General features: G+C 43.2%; 1 protein-coding gene across 1 annotated transcript in view; it reads left to right on the top strand.

The window, feature by feature from the left end:
- Positions 1-16,339, top strand: part of ANXA13 (annexin A13) — a 66,400-nt gene that overhangs the window by 33,482 nt on the left and 16,579 nt on the right. Inside the window, exon 7 of the mRNA XM_082257943.1 lies at positions 6,852-6,920. Within this exon, the coding sequence (XP_082114069.1) occupies positions 6,852-6,920 (69 nt within the window). The remainder of the gene's footprint in view (positions 1-6,851; positions 6,921-16,339) is intronic.

Below are 16,339 nucleotides of genomic sequence, written 5' to 3'. Positions count from 1 at the left end.
AAATGCACTAAAAAAATGCATAGATGTGAACGTAGGGTTACTTTCCAAACACCCATGCTGCTTCAGTGCCCAGAGTGTCTTCTCTCCCATGCTCCAGCGATCTAAGGTCCTTACGTCATCAAGACCAATGCAATGACCATAGTCCTGCATTTGACCTGATGACACAAAGGGACAGTCCAGGATGGGGGAGCGCAGTCTGCCGAGAGAGCAGAGGATCAGGTTAGTGAAATATTTTACCATTCCCTAGACCAGAGGTGTCAAACTCAATTTAATCACGGGCCGCATCAGCATTATGATTGCCCTCGAAAGGGCCGGTTGTATCTGTAAGACTAGATGTCAAGAGCATCCCCTACCCTTACATAAGACGTCAAGAGCCTCTCCAACATCAGAAGTTGAGTCCCCCACCCTCCCTTACATCACAGTGCACCTCTCTTACCTTGTGGTGCTGCTGGGAAGAAGCTGGAGGCATTACTGGAAAGCAGAAAGTATAAGGTCTAGAGGAGGACTGGAGCTCTCCTGCAGCTACAGGAGAGGTGTGAGGGCCACATAAAATGGCCTGGAGGGCTGGATTCGGCCCGCGGGCCTTGTGTTTGACACCTAGACAGAAACAAGCAGTTAACCCTTCTAATGTGGGCATAGCGCAATTGCATGGTAGAATGTTCAGATTTCCCTGAGATGGGGTTTAATACAGAATAATTTATTAATCCCAAAGGAAAATTGGGAAATTATTAATGCAACTTGATAAGACTTTTTAGCTCACACATAGCTTAATGACTCAGAGATGGGACACCTCCCTCCTCTGGCTCATACAGCCCCAAATCAGGGGCAGTCAGAAAATGATAAGCTTGTGCTGGTCCTTCTTACTAAAAAGTCCAGTACACTCTACAGACACAGTGACATTGAAGCACTTTGTATTAATTTGTTATTTCTAACAAAGATTTTCTACTGGTTATGAAAAAATATACTGTATGTAAGCATAACAGTTATATACTAGGGATCGACAGATTATCGGCAAAGCCGATATATCGAGGGCTGATATGCACTTCTCCCGATATATCGGAATCGGCCACCAAGGTAACCGATATTGCCGATATTTCGGAAAGTGCTGTACCGGAGTGATGCCTGCAGCTAGAGGCATCACCCCGGTACCGGCGTCCATAGCCTATGGTCTGCTGTCTTGTAATGACAACTGATGTGGCTGAGAAGCCCCCCCCCCCCCTCCCGCTGCCTTCCACGGCTCGCCCGGGTCACCCGTCCCACTGGGAGACCGGGGCAACCAGCCTACACGGCCGCCAAAGACCTGATCAACCCGCATTCGGCTCTGATCAGGTCTCCATGTAAAAACACAGAAGTGATGTCATGACATCACTTCCGGTACTGGCGCCAAATTTTTAAAAAATGACAGCATTCAAAACAGCCAAACTTGGCATTTTTAATGCTTTTAAGTGCAGAGGAGGGGTTTGGGGTCTTTTAGACCCCCAGATCCCTCCACAAGAGTGCCTGTGAAGTAAAAAAAAATTTAAAAAATATATATATTTTTTAAATGTATGAAAATATCGGCCAATATCGGCCGATACCAATACGAGATGACCAAAGTATCTGCAATGAAAAAACGATATTGGTCGATCACTATTATATACATGTTTAATCATAAAATAAAATACAAACCATTGCAATTTCCCTTTAAACACAAACTGTTTGTGCAGTATTTTGCAGCTTGTTTTACCTGAAAATATTATTCTGTGGTTTGTATCATTGACAATCTCAATAAAGACAAGAATAGGGAAAGAAATTCTATTAAAAACATCCCTCCAGACAGATGAGTCAGGTCCCTTTGCCTGTATTATAAGGGATATTTCCTTTCCTTTACTCTCAGGATTTCAGTCTCAATACCTAAAATAGCTGTGGTTACATTTGTCGGCAATGTCACTGTTTCGCAGAGACGGTAAATGCGCACTGGGGAACGTATAACTGTAGTGATGTAAATTGAATGTTTTTGTAACTAAATTTGCTGTGAACTCTGTGAACTGCTCTTGCTGAATTCTTAGAGTTCTTTCTGTACAGTGAAATGGGGTATAAAATCAGAGGCGTAACTAGAACCTTCAGGGCCCCGGTGCAAGAAACCATGAAGGGCCCCCCAGACCCCTGCCCGGGGCCCTTCCCTTTAAGCCTGGGGCTCTTCCCACTGATCCTGGGGCCCTTTATTACGGTCCCGCAGCGGGACCCTTTCACAAGTTCTGCACTGGGCCCCCTACCTGCCATCTTGGGGCCTCCCCATGGTGGTGGAATGCCAGGGCCCAGTTGCAAGTGTTACCTTTGCAATCCTGGAAGTTCACCCACTGGTGTCAGTAGTTTTTATTTTTTGGTATTTTAATTGTATTATTTTTTATCACTTTATTTTATTTTTTTACAATGTTACTGACTATGACTCTGTCCATTCAGAAAAGGAAGGAGCTGGTAAATTACATATTTACTGACCCCTTCCTGGTTCTCTATTGTGACACATCCCCTGCAGCAGCCGGCAGGAGAGGGGAGGGAGCACAGTTGGGGGGGACCAGGGGAGCACACAGGGGCCCAGAGACAGCAGAACACAAATGAACTGGACAGAAGGAGTGGCGGGGGCAGCATACAGAGGAACCAATCTCCTCCATTTTCCTCCTGCAGCTACAGGAGGAGAAAGGAGGACAGTGATTTCTCTACATGCTGCACCCACAGCCCTATCCAGGTGTACAGGGGAGCCGCACAGGCCCCCTGGAGCATGGGGCCCGGTTGCAATTGCAACCCCTGCAACCCCTGTAGTTACGCCCCTGTATAAAATGCAAATGAAACCTTGAGAAAGAGCGGTGTGCAGATGATATGCAGCACAACACCATGGCTACCTGCTTCTACAAGTCACATCAGCATTTGCACTATGCAGGAACCCGTGGCAGAAGATTATCCCACCAATAAAGTTGACATAGGTCTGGTAATGAGTAATGGAATATGCATTCTGGCACACGCCACTAGACCTAGACGCCAGTATTGAGCCCTGTGAGATCCAGGATGGTTAGGTGGGTCTCTACTTGTCTAGTAATGTCACCCACTTTTGAACAAGCTATTGATCATAAAAATGACCAAATGAATAAAGGAAACCTACCACTATCAGTTTCTATTTCTTGCAATTTAGGCAACGGGATTTCTTTATTTACCATAGGTTTTTCACTCTCAAAAAAAAAAGTAAAGTAAAAAAATAGCGGGAAGAGACAGGAGAGTCCAGTATAGGATGCTTTACATATGGGTAAGTTGCAATAAACCATTGGAGTGGTACACAACCTGACTTCAAGCCTGTGGAGAATATATCTGTCTCTAAGCAGACCTTTGCCTTTGTTTGTGGTCCCCAATGGAGAGAACCAAACCTTGGTCTCTCTACTTGGACTTTGTATGGGATGATTGATGCAAAAGTGAAGGAAGTGTTTGAAAACATCCCAAAATGCTTTATGTTAAAGCGGAGTTCCACTGGCTTTTGTGTTTATTAAAAGTCAGCAGCTACAAAAAGTTTAATAAACATACACTCACATGTCCCACAGTCCAGCGATTCAGCTGGGGGGAGCCTCGGTTCTCTCCGTCTTCTCCCCCCGCGGCATCAGCATCTCTAGTGTGGGCACCTGGCTGTGACAGTTTGCGGCTTCACACCTGGGTGCGCACTACACATGTGCGAGTCGCACTGCGCGTCGTGACTGGCCAGGCAATCTTCTAGGACCTGTGACGTTTCCCAGAAGATTGCAGGGAGGGAGGAGGAGAGGAGAATTTCTGCCCAAGCCGCCTAGGCGGCCCGAGCGGAAGTGGGAGCGGGTACCTGTCAAAGCTAGGTACCCCCCCAAAAAAATGACATGCAAAATGTGGCATGTCAGGGGGCCGGGACCACTTAAAGTGGAAGTTCCACTTCTGAGTGGAACTCCGCTATAAAGAGACACCTGCTATCATTAGGTTTTCATGTAGGAGAGAAAAGTAAAGAGAATTGTTGTCTTCAAAAAAGGGTTATTTATTGGAATAAAACACCATATTTATGCATTTTGTAACTAATCACCATCTTCCACACAACAGATACATAATATATAGTCTAGATATAAGAATGGGCCATTAAAAGTACATGGTGTATGTGGGGGTTAATACAGAGAGATTAAAATGAAATCATATTGTTACATTGGCTAGCAAAACAATTTAGGGAAGGTTAAAACACTTAGTTATAATGTCTTAATCCAGTAAACTAATGTTTTTATTGATAGTGTATGCCTCTGCAACACAAAGTCTTTTGGGATCTTTTCAGACTCTCTTTAATGCTCCCCTATCTGTTTGTACATACTCCCCTTTTCTTTATACCCCCTGTGCAGCATTCAGCCACCCAGGGTGAAAGAAATGTATTTTATAGAAAAGTATGTGACACCCTTTTCTCCCATGTAGTGGTGCTGGTGCTTGATGATTGGCCCATCACTGGCACATAGTGGCAAAAGTTTTCCCGGTACAGAACAGGAAACATTGGGTATATATCAATTAATGCTAAAGAAGTGTTTTAGCAGGCAGTATTTGCAGGAGAGCAAAAGGATGCACAGGGTATAACAGTAGACAGCAAGTGTAGGAGAACAGCATGGAGGGTATGACAGTGGACAGTATGTACAGGAGAGGAGTATGGAGGGTATAACAGAGGGCAGTATGTACAGGAGAGGATTGTGGAGGGTATGACAGTGGGCAGTATGTACATGAAAGGAGTATGAAGGATATGACAGTGGGGTAGTATGTACAGGAGAGGAGTGTGGAGGGTATGACAGTGAGCAGTATGTACAGGAGAGGAGTGTGGAGGGTATGACAGTAAGCAGTATGTACAGGAGAGGATTGTGGAGGGTATGACAGTGGGCAGTATGTACATGAAAGGAGTGTGGAGGGTGTGACAGAGGGCAGTATGTACAGGAGAGGATTGTGGAGGGTATGACAGTGAGCAGTATGTACAGGAGAGGAGTGTGGAGGGTATGACAGTGGGCCGTATGTACATGAAAGGCGTGTTTTGGATATGACAGTGGGACAGTATCTACAGGAGAGGAGTATGGCGGGTATAACAGTGAGCAGTATGTACAGGGGAGAAGTATGGGGGGTATTACAGTGGGCATTATGCACAGGAAAGGAGTGTGGAGGGTATGAAAGTGGGCAGTATGTACAGGAGAGGAGTGTGAAGGGTATGACAGTGAGCACTATGTATAGGAGATGAATGTGGAGGGTATGACAGTGAGCGGTATGTACAGGAGAGAAGTGTCAAGGGCATGACAGTGAGCACTATGTACAGGAGAGGAGTGTGGAGGGTATGCCAGTGAGCACTATGTACAGGAGAGGAGTGTGGAGGGTATGACAGTGGGCAATGTATACAGGGGAGTAGTGCAGAGGGGCATGACAGGGGGCAGTAGGTACAGGAGATGAGTGTGGAGAGTATGAAATTGGGCAGTATGTACAAAAGAGCAGTGCAGAGGGCATGAAAGGGGGTATTAGGTACAGAAGAGAAGTGCAGAGGTATGACGGGGGTAGTAATTAAAGGAGAGGAGTGCAGAGGGTATGACAGTGGGTAGTAATTAAAGGAGAGGAGTGCAGAGGGTATGACAGTGGGTAGTAATTATAGGAGAGGAGTGCAAAGGGTATGATGGGGATGGTATGTCCAGAAGTGGTGTGTGGAGGGTATGATAGTAGGCATTGTGTGCAGGGGTCACTGAGTACTGAACTTTCTGGCTTTGTGTACAAAGGCTCAAAGACCAATATCTATGGGACCGGTGGTTGTGGGGAGTTATGAACAGTCTTTAGAATGCAATTTTGTGGAAGGAGTGTGTGAATGCAGACTGAGTCTCTGGAGGAGAAACTGGTGAGTATGAGGGATATAGGGGATGGTCCGATTTGTGTGTGCTGGATATGGGCTCCAACTGATGAAAAGTCAGCTAGTTTGGGGTACTGAAATATGACTGGGGGAAAGACCAGTGCTCAACAAAGTGAAAGTAGGCAAAGTGACCCTATAGTGGCAAAGGGAAAAAAAACGTACCCATTATATCATATAGGATAAGAGAGCACAGGAAAGTATGTACAGGTACACTTCAACCTTAATGCTGCCATAAATATCAAGGTGGTAGCAGCGCCGGCATGTAGACAAGCACCTGGCCACTATAGCAGTCAGACGTTTATTCACCTATTTACTCTTGGCTACCAGCCTTGTAGTAGAAGGGACTCAGGGGACTGTAAAGCCTCCCAATCATTTTCTATAAGCTGGGAAACGCGGCTTCTTTCTCTGACACTTACGCCAGTACAGGACACAGTAGTGACATTGGGTTGAAGGAAGGAACCAAAAAGTGTGCAGCACAGCCATGCAAAGAATCACGACAGAGTCTCCAGCACTGAAACAGAAGGAAGGTAGGAGACACAGACTATCAGAGATGGTGTCTCCTCTACTGCAGGCTACTCACCTTGAAACTTCCAAGACAGGTTTGATTCTCCACTAAGCTTCCTAGTATTACTGACTGGTGAGCGACAACCTACAGTGGCTGTGTTTTTAATACATGTTCCTCATTACAACCAAGTAAGCTGGGGGATGTTCTCAACAAATGGGGTTGGGTGGATTGGTTCACTACAGCTATCCTGGCTGGCTTACAGATTATGAATGGACTACAGGCACCTCTTTTTCTTTTTTAAAATGAATGTTTGCCAACTTATATACAGTATAATGGTGCATTGTCCATGAACCTTACTTATAATTGACAAGTAAACAGAAATTTAATTGAGGCTAATAGCAACATGGAAGGGACAAAAACAATCCTTTTATAATTGTCCATTTTATTTCTTGGTAGGCAAATCGGGATGAAGGTCTAGAAATTAATGAAAAACGTGCTGGCGAGGATGCCCAAAGGTTATATGAAGTAAGTATTACCTTAATATCTTTGAAATGACAACGTCACACTATGACTGTATACCATTTATAGATACACTTCTAAAAATATACTGATCAAGCAATCTAGTTTGTTGTTTACCTGTTTGTATTCTTTTGCTTTTTTTGCCTCTAAATACTTTTAAAATAATTTCATTGTGATGGTCACATGACTTAGATAACGCCATCATCCACCTATGCAGCTTCAGCAGAAGAAGGGAATCAAACACAGTAGTAACATTTGCTGCCGGACTACATGTCCCAAAAGGCACTGTGATTGCCACCTTTGCAGCTTCAGCAGAAGGAGTGAATCAAACACAGTAGTAACATTTGCTGCCGGACTACATGTCCCAAAAGGCACTGTGATTGCCACAATGGTGGGGGTGGGGTGGAGGTATTGTGAAATTGTACCTAGCAAGGCAAAGTTTATCTATTTGACTGATGCTTTGTTCCTCCCTCACACAAATTACATGTGGTCAAAGCAATTTGATGATCCTCCCCCCTATTGTCCAGAGGATTAGGGTGTACATCCTCAATAGCAGAGTCAGGCATTCACGGGTTAAGTGATTGTAGTCATCACACAGCTCAGAAATTAAAGTGTATCTCAAGCCAAAGCCTTTTTTTTTTTTTGGATGGAGTAGGCACCTGTCTGATATTTTTGCCATCTGTGTCCCATTAGGAGATTTCTCTTTACTTCCTGTCCCATAGACAGGAAGTGAAAGGGATTCTCTCCAAAGTGAGGAAATCACATCTTGGACAGATGTCAGCTGAACAAGTGTCCCCATTCGAAGACTTACCTTATGTAGCACTACTCCCATGGGAGCTGCTGGTTATGGATTCCCCTGGGTTTCCCATAGAAACAACATAACAGTTTAGCATTTTCAAAGTGCTTGGTTCAGTCAGAAAACAGTCTAGGGGTTTTGTTTTTTTTTGTTGTTTTATTTGAGAACTTGGATAGGAGAAGGGATGAGTCGGATACTCCAACTTGAACAACTATGCACAATTTGCTGGGACGCCTAGATCTAGCTGAATGCGGCAAGGCTGCTGCTTCACCTTGTCACTGCAGTGAAGAGGAACTTGATGAACTGTACTACTCTGTAAATTGCTCTTTAGGGCCCTACTTGGCACCCCCTTTTTCCCTATTCTTTAGGGTTCTACACGGCACCCCCTTTAATGTAACACTTTGTGTGAGCTGGCTCCCTGATCCCCTGACTTCATTGGAGTGGTCCCCCTTTCTGGGCAGACCCTTTGGCAAATCTCCTAGTACTCACGGACACAGTTTTTCCAGAAGACTCTGCCAGCAGCTCCACCGTCAGCTCCACTGGATCCTCTGCAGCTCAACTCCACACCTGGTTCACTAGGCCGACCGCCTAAGACCACCTTCCTCAAACACTGCAGGAGGAGAGACAGCCGTCAGCCTACTCCTGGGACTCTGCTTCCCACCAAAGATGCCCTGTCACATGTCCCCTCTGCTTTTATGAGCAATCCCAGGATGCATTGCAAGAATGCCTTTCCACTGGGACTCCCACAGAAGCCAATGTGTCACTGGCGGGTTTCCTCCACTGTCCAACAAGCTCCCTCATTGGATGCAGTGGGGACACTCCCTCAGACCTAGTGAATCACACCTGGAGACATGCAACAGGCAACCCAATAGATCAGGCTCCCCTGATAAGCAGAAGGAGCAATAGATGCTTTTACCTAGCACCTACCTAGGAGGGTGCTACACTTCTATTTCTGTTTTGTAATGACAACTCAAAATTTCCCATTACTTCTAGTCCCAGTGAAAATAGTCAGCAGGGCAAATAGAATTGGTAAATCTTCTTAGCTGAAGCACACATCAATAAAAACCTGAGAGAGGTTTTAATCCTGTATTAACCACTTGCCGACTGCCGCAAGTACATATACTGCGGCAGTCAGCCCCTCACAGGCAAAGTGACGTATGGGTACTTCACTAGCCTGTGAGGCTCTGGGGAGCGAGCGCGCGCCACCGGAGGCACGCTCCTGCTCAGTCACAGACCCCCCCGTACGTGTGCCCGGCGGACCCGATGTCCGTCGGGCACTCGCGATCGTCCGTGACAGCGGGAGAAAGGCAGGCAGCTAATGTAAACAAGCTGCCTGTCATTCTCCCCTGTGTAAGAATAGTGATCATACGGTTCTACTATGTAGAACAATTACAGTAAGAATCACGCCCCTAGGGACACACATACTGTAACCCCTCCCTCTCAAATAAAGTTAACCCCTTCACTGCCAGTGTCATTTTACAGTAACAGTGCATATGTATAGCACTGATTACTGTAGTAATGTCACTGGTAACCCCAAAAGTGTCAAAAATGTCAGTCAAGGGTCCGATCGCCGCCATTACGCGTTAAAAAAAAAAACAACAAAAATGACAAAAATCTTTCCCTTAGTTAGTAAACGCAATAACTTTTGCGCAAACCAATCAAAATACGCTTTTTGCGATTTTTTTTAACAAACATATGTAGCATAAAACAAATTGGCCTAAAATGTTAAAAAAAATTTGATTTTTACATTTTTTTTTTTTGGGAATTTCATATAAAAAAATTTGAAAAATGTTGTTATTTTTGCTAAATTGTCGCCCTTTTTTGTTTATAGCGCATGATCAAAAAATCGCACAGGTGATCAAATACCACCAAAAGAAAGCTCTGTTTGTGGGAAAAAAAGGACATCAAATTAGTTTAGGTACAGCGTTGCACGACCGCGCAATTGTCCGTTAAAGTCACGCAGTGCCGAATCACAAAATACCCCCTGGTCAGGAAGGGGGTAAAATCTTCCGGGGCTTAAGTGGTTAATATATCCAAAACTTAAAAAAATAAAGTTTTGACTGTAGGTACACTTTAAGCAGCCCCATTAAAGAGCAGAGGGTTTGGGGCACACAGGGGCGAGGAGAAATTGAGTACAATGAACACCAATGTTGAGTGTGAGTACAATGTTATTGTTTAATCAGGATTAGACGCACTTATCAAAGAGAAACTGACGAGGTAAAGCTGGAGTTAGAATAATAGTCATCCAAAGTAGTGGTGGTCATTAAACTTGGGTAATGTGGAGGGCCTCTAATGTAGCTTCCAACGTCCAAAGGGACACACAGTGGAATTTGTACCTAAATTAAAGAAAGCAGATAAAGAAACCGATGCACATATTGAATTTTGCACAGATAAGAGCATTCCATTTGTTGGAGCATAAAGCAATGCATTATCACTATGACCTTTTTCATTTGCTCTCTTGTGATCTATTTGCTCAGTACAAAGCAGTAGAACAAGAAAAAACAGAATCAGTGAAAGTGGGGAAGGCTGCAATTTTAGAAAATATTTCGATAATAATAATGTCAGTGAGACTTCAGGGAAACCTTATTTTCTGTCAACTTTTTTTAAATTGGGGAAAGGCTGAAGCAGGAACAATATAGCTGTGCAGATAAACACTGCTCAAAAAAATTAAGGAACACTTTTTAATTAGAGTGTAGCATCAATCCAATTAAACTCCTGCGATATTGATCTGGTCAGTTAAGTAGCAGAGGGGGTTGTTAATCAGTTTCAGCTGCTTTGGTGTTAATGAAATTAACAACAGGTGCACTAGATGGGCAACAATGAGACAACCTCAAAAACAGAAATGGTTTTACAGGTCAAGGCCACTGACATTTTTTTCCCTACTCATCTTTCCTGACTGTTTTTCCACTAGTTTTGCATTTGGCTAGGGTCAGTGTCACTACTGGGAGCATGAGGCGATACCTGGACCCTATAGGACCCACAGGCAGTCCAACTCCTCCAGGATGGCACATCAATATGTGCCATTGCCAGAAGGCTTGCTGTGTCTCCAAGCAGAGTCTCAAGAGCATGGATGAGATTCAAAGAGGCAGGCAGTTACTCTAGGAGAGCTGGACAAGGCCGTAGAAGGTCCATTACCCATCAGCAGGACTGGTATCTGCTCCTTTGTGCAAGGATCCCTACAAAATGATCCCCAGCAGGCCACTAGTGTGAATGTTTCTGACCAAACAATCAGAAACAGACTTCATGAAGGTGGCCTGAGGGCCCAACATCCTCTAATGGGCCCTGCGCTCACTGCCCGGCACCGTGGAGCTTGATTGGCATTTGCCATTGAACACCAGAATTGGCAGGTCCACCACTGGTGCCCTGTATTTTTGACAGATGAGAGCACATGTGACAGATGTGAAAGGGTTTTGAAAAGCCATGGAGAACATTATGCTGCCTGTAACATTGTTCAGCATGAACTGGTTTGGTGGTGGGTCAGTGATGGTCTGGGGAGGTATATCCATGGAGGGACGCACAGACCTCTACAGGCTACACAATGGCACCCTGACTGCCATTAGGTATTGGGATGAAATCTTTGGACCCATTGTCAGACCCTATGATGGTGCAGTGGGTCCTGGGTTCCTCCTGGTGTACAACAATGCCTCATGTGGCGAGAGTATGCAGCCAGTTCCTGGAGAATGAAGGAATTGATACCATTGAATGGCCTCCATGCTCGCCTGACCTAAATCCAATAGAACACCTCTGGAACATTATGTCTCAGTCCATCCGCCACCGCCAGGTTGGACCTCAGTCTGTTCAGAAGCTCAGTGATGCCCTGGTCAAGATCTGGGAGGAAATACCCCAGGACACCATCCATCATCTCATTAGGAGCATGCCCTGACACTGTCAGGCATGCATACAAGCACTTGGGGGCCATACAAACTACTGAGTACCATTTTGAGTTTTTGCAATGAAATTTCAGCATAATGGACGAGCCTGCTGCATCGTTTTTTCACTTTAAATTTCGGGCTGTCTTTGAATTCAGCCCTTTGTAGGTTGATAATTTTCAGTTCCATCAAACGATGTGGCATTCTTTCATTCCCAACACATTACCCAGTCCATATCAGTATAGATATCCAGCATGATATTTTCCCCCATTGAGATTGTCACATTGTCCGAATGTTGCTAACATCATATGGCTTAGTCAAAACCATGAAGGGTGTCATGTTAAAGTGGTTGTAAACCCACTTTGATGACTTTTACCTATAGGTAAGCCTAAAATAAGGCTTACCCATAGGTGCTGTAAATATCTCCTAAACTTGCACTGTTTAGGAGATATTTACATTGCATGCAGCTGATGACATCATCGGCACATGCGCTCTGAAGAAACGGCTGCCCGTGCCGTTTCTTTAGAGCCCTGTGCCGGGACTGGGAGTGACGTCACGCGGCTCCGGCCAGTAATACAGCCGGAGTCCGCAGACCCGGAAGGAAGACGGGTGAAGATGGATGCGGCCGGCAGCAGGGACAACGCGGGCTTTGTTACAGGTAAGTGTCACATAATGTGCTAGTGTGCGATGCATACTAGCACATTATGCACTTACTTTGCAGGGGGAAAAAAAGGAAGAGTTTACTTCCTCTTTAACTAAAAAGAAAACACACCTTGAGCTCTTATGTTATAGCAACGTATTATGAGGAATCCAACTCTTCAGGATAGGCATCAGAGTCTTTAAGAGTGAAATGTGTACAATACTTTCTATCAGGGCCAGGGTGAGGAAGGAAAAGCACCAGCCTTGTGCACCATGCTTTGTGAGGTACAGCCTCTGCATCTTCTGTCTATGCAGGATGGAGCTGTCAAACTGTCAAAACCTCATCTTTGAAATTTTACAACACCATTGGGTAAAATATTGTATGCACTAAAATAGAACCTATTTTTTTTTTTTTACTACAAATATGCGTTTCAATATACCTGTGTCCTAAGAAAAAGTTGGAACCACTACCATTCGTTTCTCAAGGGTCTCTAATTTCAGAAAATTGGGAGTGGGGTGGGGTGAGGTCGTTGACTTATCTTTAGGCTTTAAACAACAGGGGGAGAGTATCAAGCTCTAAGATGATAAAACGTATTGAATTGCTGCCTACACCATAATGGCAGATTCCTATGTCAAGTAAATCAGTGATAAATAAAGGAAAGGTTTTGCTCTATTCTTCAATAATAAATACATTTGAAATATGAATTGTTAAAACTGAATTGTGATACCGAGGTGATAAAATACCAAGTGATAGAATATGTGATAAATCAATACTGTTGAAACAATGGTGAATATAACAAAGATGTTGCATTAAACTTCAGAAATTAAATAAGTTATTGAAAATGAAGTTATTAATGCAAGGTGTGGCAAATTAATAAAATATTAGGTGATATTCAAAAAAATCCTTAATAGTGATGAATCAATACTGGTTGTACAACAAGATGAATAATATAAATAAATAAAATATAGTAAAATACTCAGGTAGGAAATATTCAACAATGCAGGTTGTATAAACGTGATAAAGGATCTTCAAAAAGACAGCCAAATAAATAATGTGAGCAAATACAGTCTCTGTCCAGTAAATAGCCTAGTAAGGCAGATAGCAAAAAGGTTTAGAGAATGGGTGACTGATGGGTAGATTAGAATTGGTCCGTGATAAATCTGGCTGTGCTACATTCTTACCTTACAGCTGTAAGGTAACAGCATAAGAATCCCAAGGAAATAACAAGTCCGTGGAATCTCGATCTTTCAGATGTCTCTTCGGTATTCCCAGGGCTCCCAATAGTAGCTGGTAAAAGCAGGGTTCCTTCTCAATCCTACCGTGGATGGGTGATCCTAGGGGATGTCTCGAAGGAAGGTGGGCAAGGAGTGAGGAAGGCTCCAATAGTGTAGTATTTAAAATCGTTTTTATCCCAAACAAATATATACACTCACATATTAAAATCAGGCGATCAGAATGTAGTACACGAGCGGCCGGCTTGTCCTCCGGCAACACTTCCGGTATCTATCAGCTGCCCGACGCGTGTCGTCACCTTCACATGACTTCATCAGGGGTTGAATCCCTGATGAAGCTGGCCACTCGTGTACTACATTCTGATCGCCTGATTTTAATATGATTTTTTAACTTGTGCAAAAAAAATTCAAAAAACAGCACTGCCAGTGAAAAGGTTAAAATATAGGTTTATTATTATTTTTAGTTTTGGAAAGAATGAGGAAGGGTGAGAAGGTTAGATCTCTTGTCAGGTTAGAACCCATGTCAGTGTTTACTGCTATCTGTGCCTCACTTCCAGTCCTGCTGACAATGTTTTACCAGACAGGAAGTAAGGGAGAATCTCAAAAAGCAACAGAGACAGAAACGAGAACACTTTTTTTTCTGGAGTCAGTAAGTTAGTAACGAACAGAGAGTCCAGAGGTCAGTAGTATGCAGTAATTCAGAATGCAGGGGTCAGCAGTAAGTAATGCAGACTGCAGGGGTCAGGAGTTAGTAACGCAGGGCTGAGAGTCTAGTATAGTAGATAACAGCATTTATAATTCAATATTAAGTAGTGCAGAGTACAGAGATCAGCCGTAGGCAATGCAGAGTGCAGGGATCAGGAGTAAGTAATACAGAGTTCAGAGGTCAATAGTATGTAATGCAGAGTGCAGAGGTCAGCAGTAAGTAATGCAGACTGAAGGGGTCAGGAGTTAGTAAAGCAGGGCTGAGAGTCCAGTATAGTAGATAATACAGCATGTAGAAGTCAGTAATAAGTAATTCAGAGTACAGAGGTGAGCTGTAGGCAATGCAGAGTGCAGGGATCAGGAGTAAGTAATGCAGAGTTCAGAGGTCAGTAGTATGAAATGCAGAGTACAGGGGTCAATAGCAAATAACACAGAATTCAGAGCTCAGTCTATGTAAAGCAAAGTGAAGGAGCCAATAGTAAGTAATGCAAAGTTCAGAGGCCAATAGTATGATTGCAAATCAGTCTATGGTTGGCCCTGACCACACCTGTCCATTTGGCATATTTTAATTGAAAAATTGAAGGAGCTGGGCGGATATTTGTTGGCTGAACTGTGTCTGTATCCAATCAGATGCAGTCTCTATTTGTTTTTTTTACAGTCTGTGGTTCTGGCTGTCATAATACAATAGCCACAGTAAGAGATTTGTCCACCCATGCTGTTTAACGTGAATAGAGAAATCTGTTACATTTTTTTAGTTTGGCCCGGAAACACACATATGTGTATGGTCAGCTTAATTTTAAGGTTTTGTAAATAATGGCATTTCCCCAGCATTCTTTTCATTTGTGGAATGACTAATGTGCAGTGGTGAGTGCATTTTTCCCTTCTACTCTGTATCTGTATCCCTGACAGAAGTCAGTAGTATGTAACACACAGTGTAGGGGTTATAAGTATGTAACACAGAGTTCAAAAGTCAACAGTAGGCAATGCAGCATACAGGGGTCAGGAGTAAGTAATGCAGAGTGCAGAGGTCAGTAGTTTGTAATACACTGTGCAGGGGTTAGAAGTACAATATGTAATATATAGTTTAGATGTCAGCAGTAAGTAATGCAGAGTTCTTGGGTCAATAGTAAACATAGAGATCATTAGAAAGTAATGTGATCAACCCATTGCATGACAATTGACCAATAGATTACAATGGACCAGTTGCTTACCCCTACTCTTTAGTATTCCCCCTCACTTGCTAACAAGTTGAAATGCATGTTGCAAGTCAATAAAAAATAACCTATGGAACGGAAAATGTTGCAATTTGTGGATTTTTTTGTACTTTTACCTGCAATATTTTAAGTCAATGACAGTGTATCCTTAACCACTTCCGGACCACCAGCCACAGTTATACATCGGTACGTTGACATTAAATACCGGGGTTATGGCAGCAGATAGCTGCTATAACCCTGGTATTTTTTTACTGGGCGGGCGGTCCTCTTTCAGATAAGGGTGGTCCCAACAGCGGATTCAAAATTTTATCTATATATTTATTTTTATTTTTTTAGTGTAGATGTGAGGTTTGAGGTCTTTTTGACCCCAGATCTCACAATAAAGAGGTTCTGTCATGCTTATTTCTATTACAAGGGATGTTTACATTCCTTGTAATAGGAATAAAAATGATCAAAACATTTAAAAAAAAAAAATAATAATAGATAAAATAAATAGGAAAAAAAAAATCAAAGTGCCCCGTCCCTGTTACCTCGCGCAGAAGCGAACACAAACGCAAGTCCCGCCCACATATGTAAACGGTGTTCAATCCACACATGTGAGGTATCACTGCGATCGTTACAGCGAGAGCAATAATTTGAGCACCAGACCTTCTCTGTAACTCTAAGCTAGTAACCTGTAGAAATTTTTAAAATGTCACCTATGGGGATTTTTAAGTACCAATGTTTGTCGCCATTCCATGAGCGTGCACAATTTTGAAGCATGACATGTTGGGTATCTATTTACAATATTATCTTTCACATTATAGAAAAAAATTGGGCTAACTTTACTGTTTTCTTATTTTTTAGTCCCAAAAAATTGCGTTTGGAAGACCACTGCGAAAATACGGTGTGATAAAAAACATTGCAACAATCTCCATTTTATTCTCTAGGGTCTCTGCTAAAATATATATATATATATATATATATATA

The sequence above is a fragment of the Pelophylax lessonae genome (assembly GCF_965119305.1).
Source record: "Pelophylax lessonae genome assembly, chromosome: 5".
Taxonomy (NCBI): domain Eukaryota; kingdom Metazoa; phylum Chordata; class Amphibia; order Anura; family Ranidae; genus Pelophylax; species Pelophylax lessonae.
This window is presented reverse-complemented; position numbering and strand designations above follow the sequence as displayed.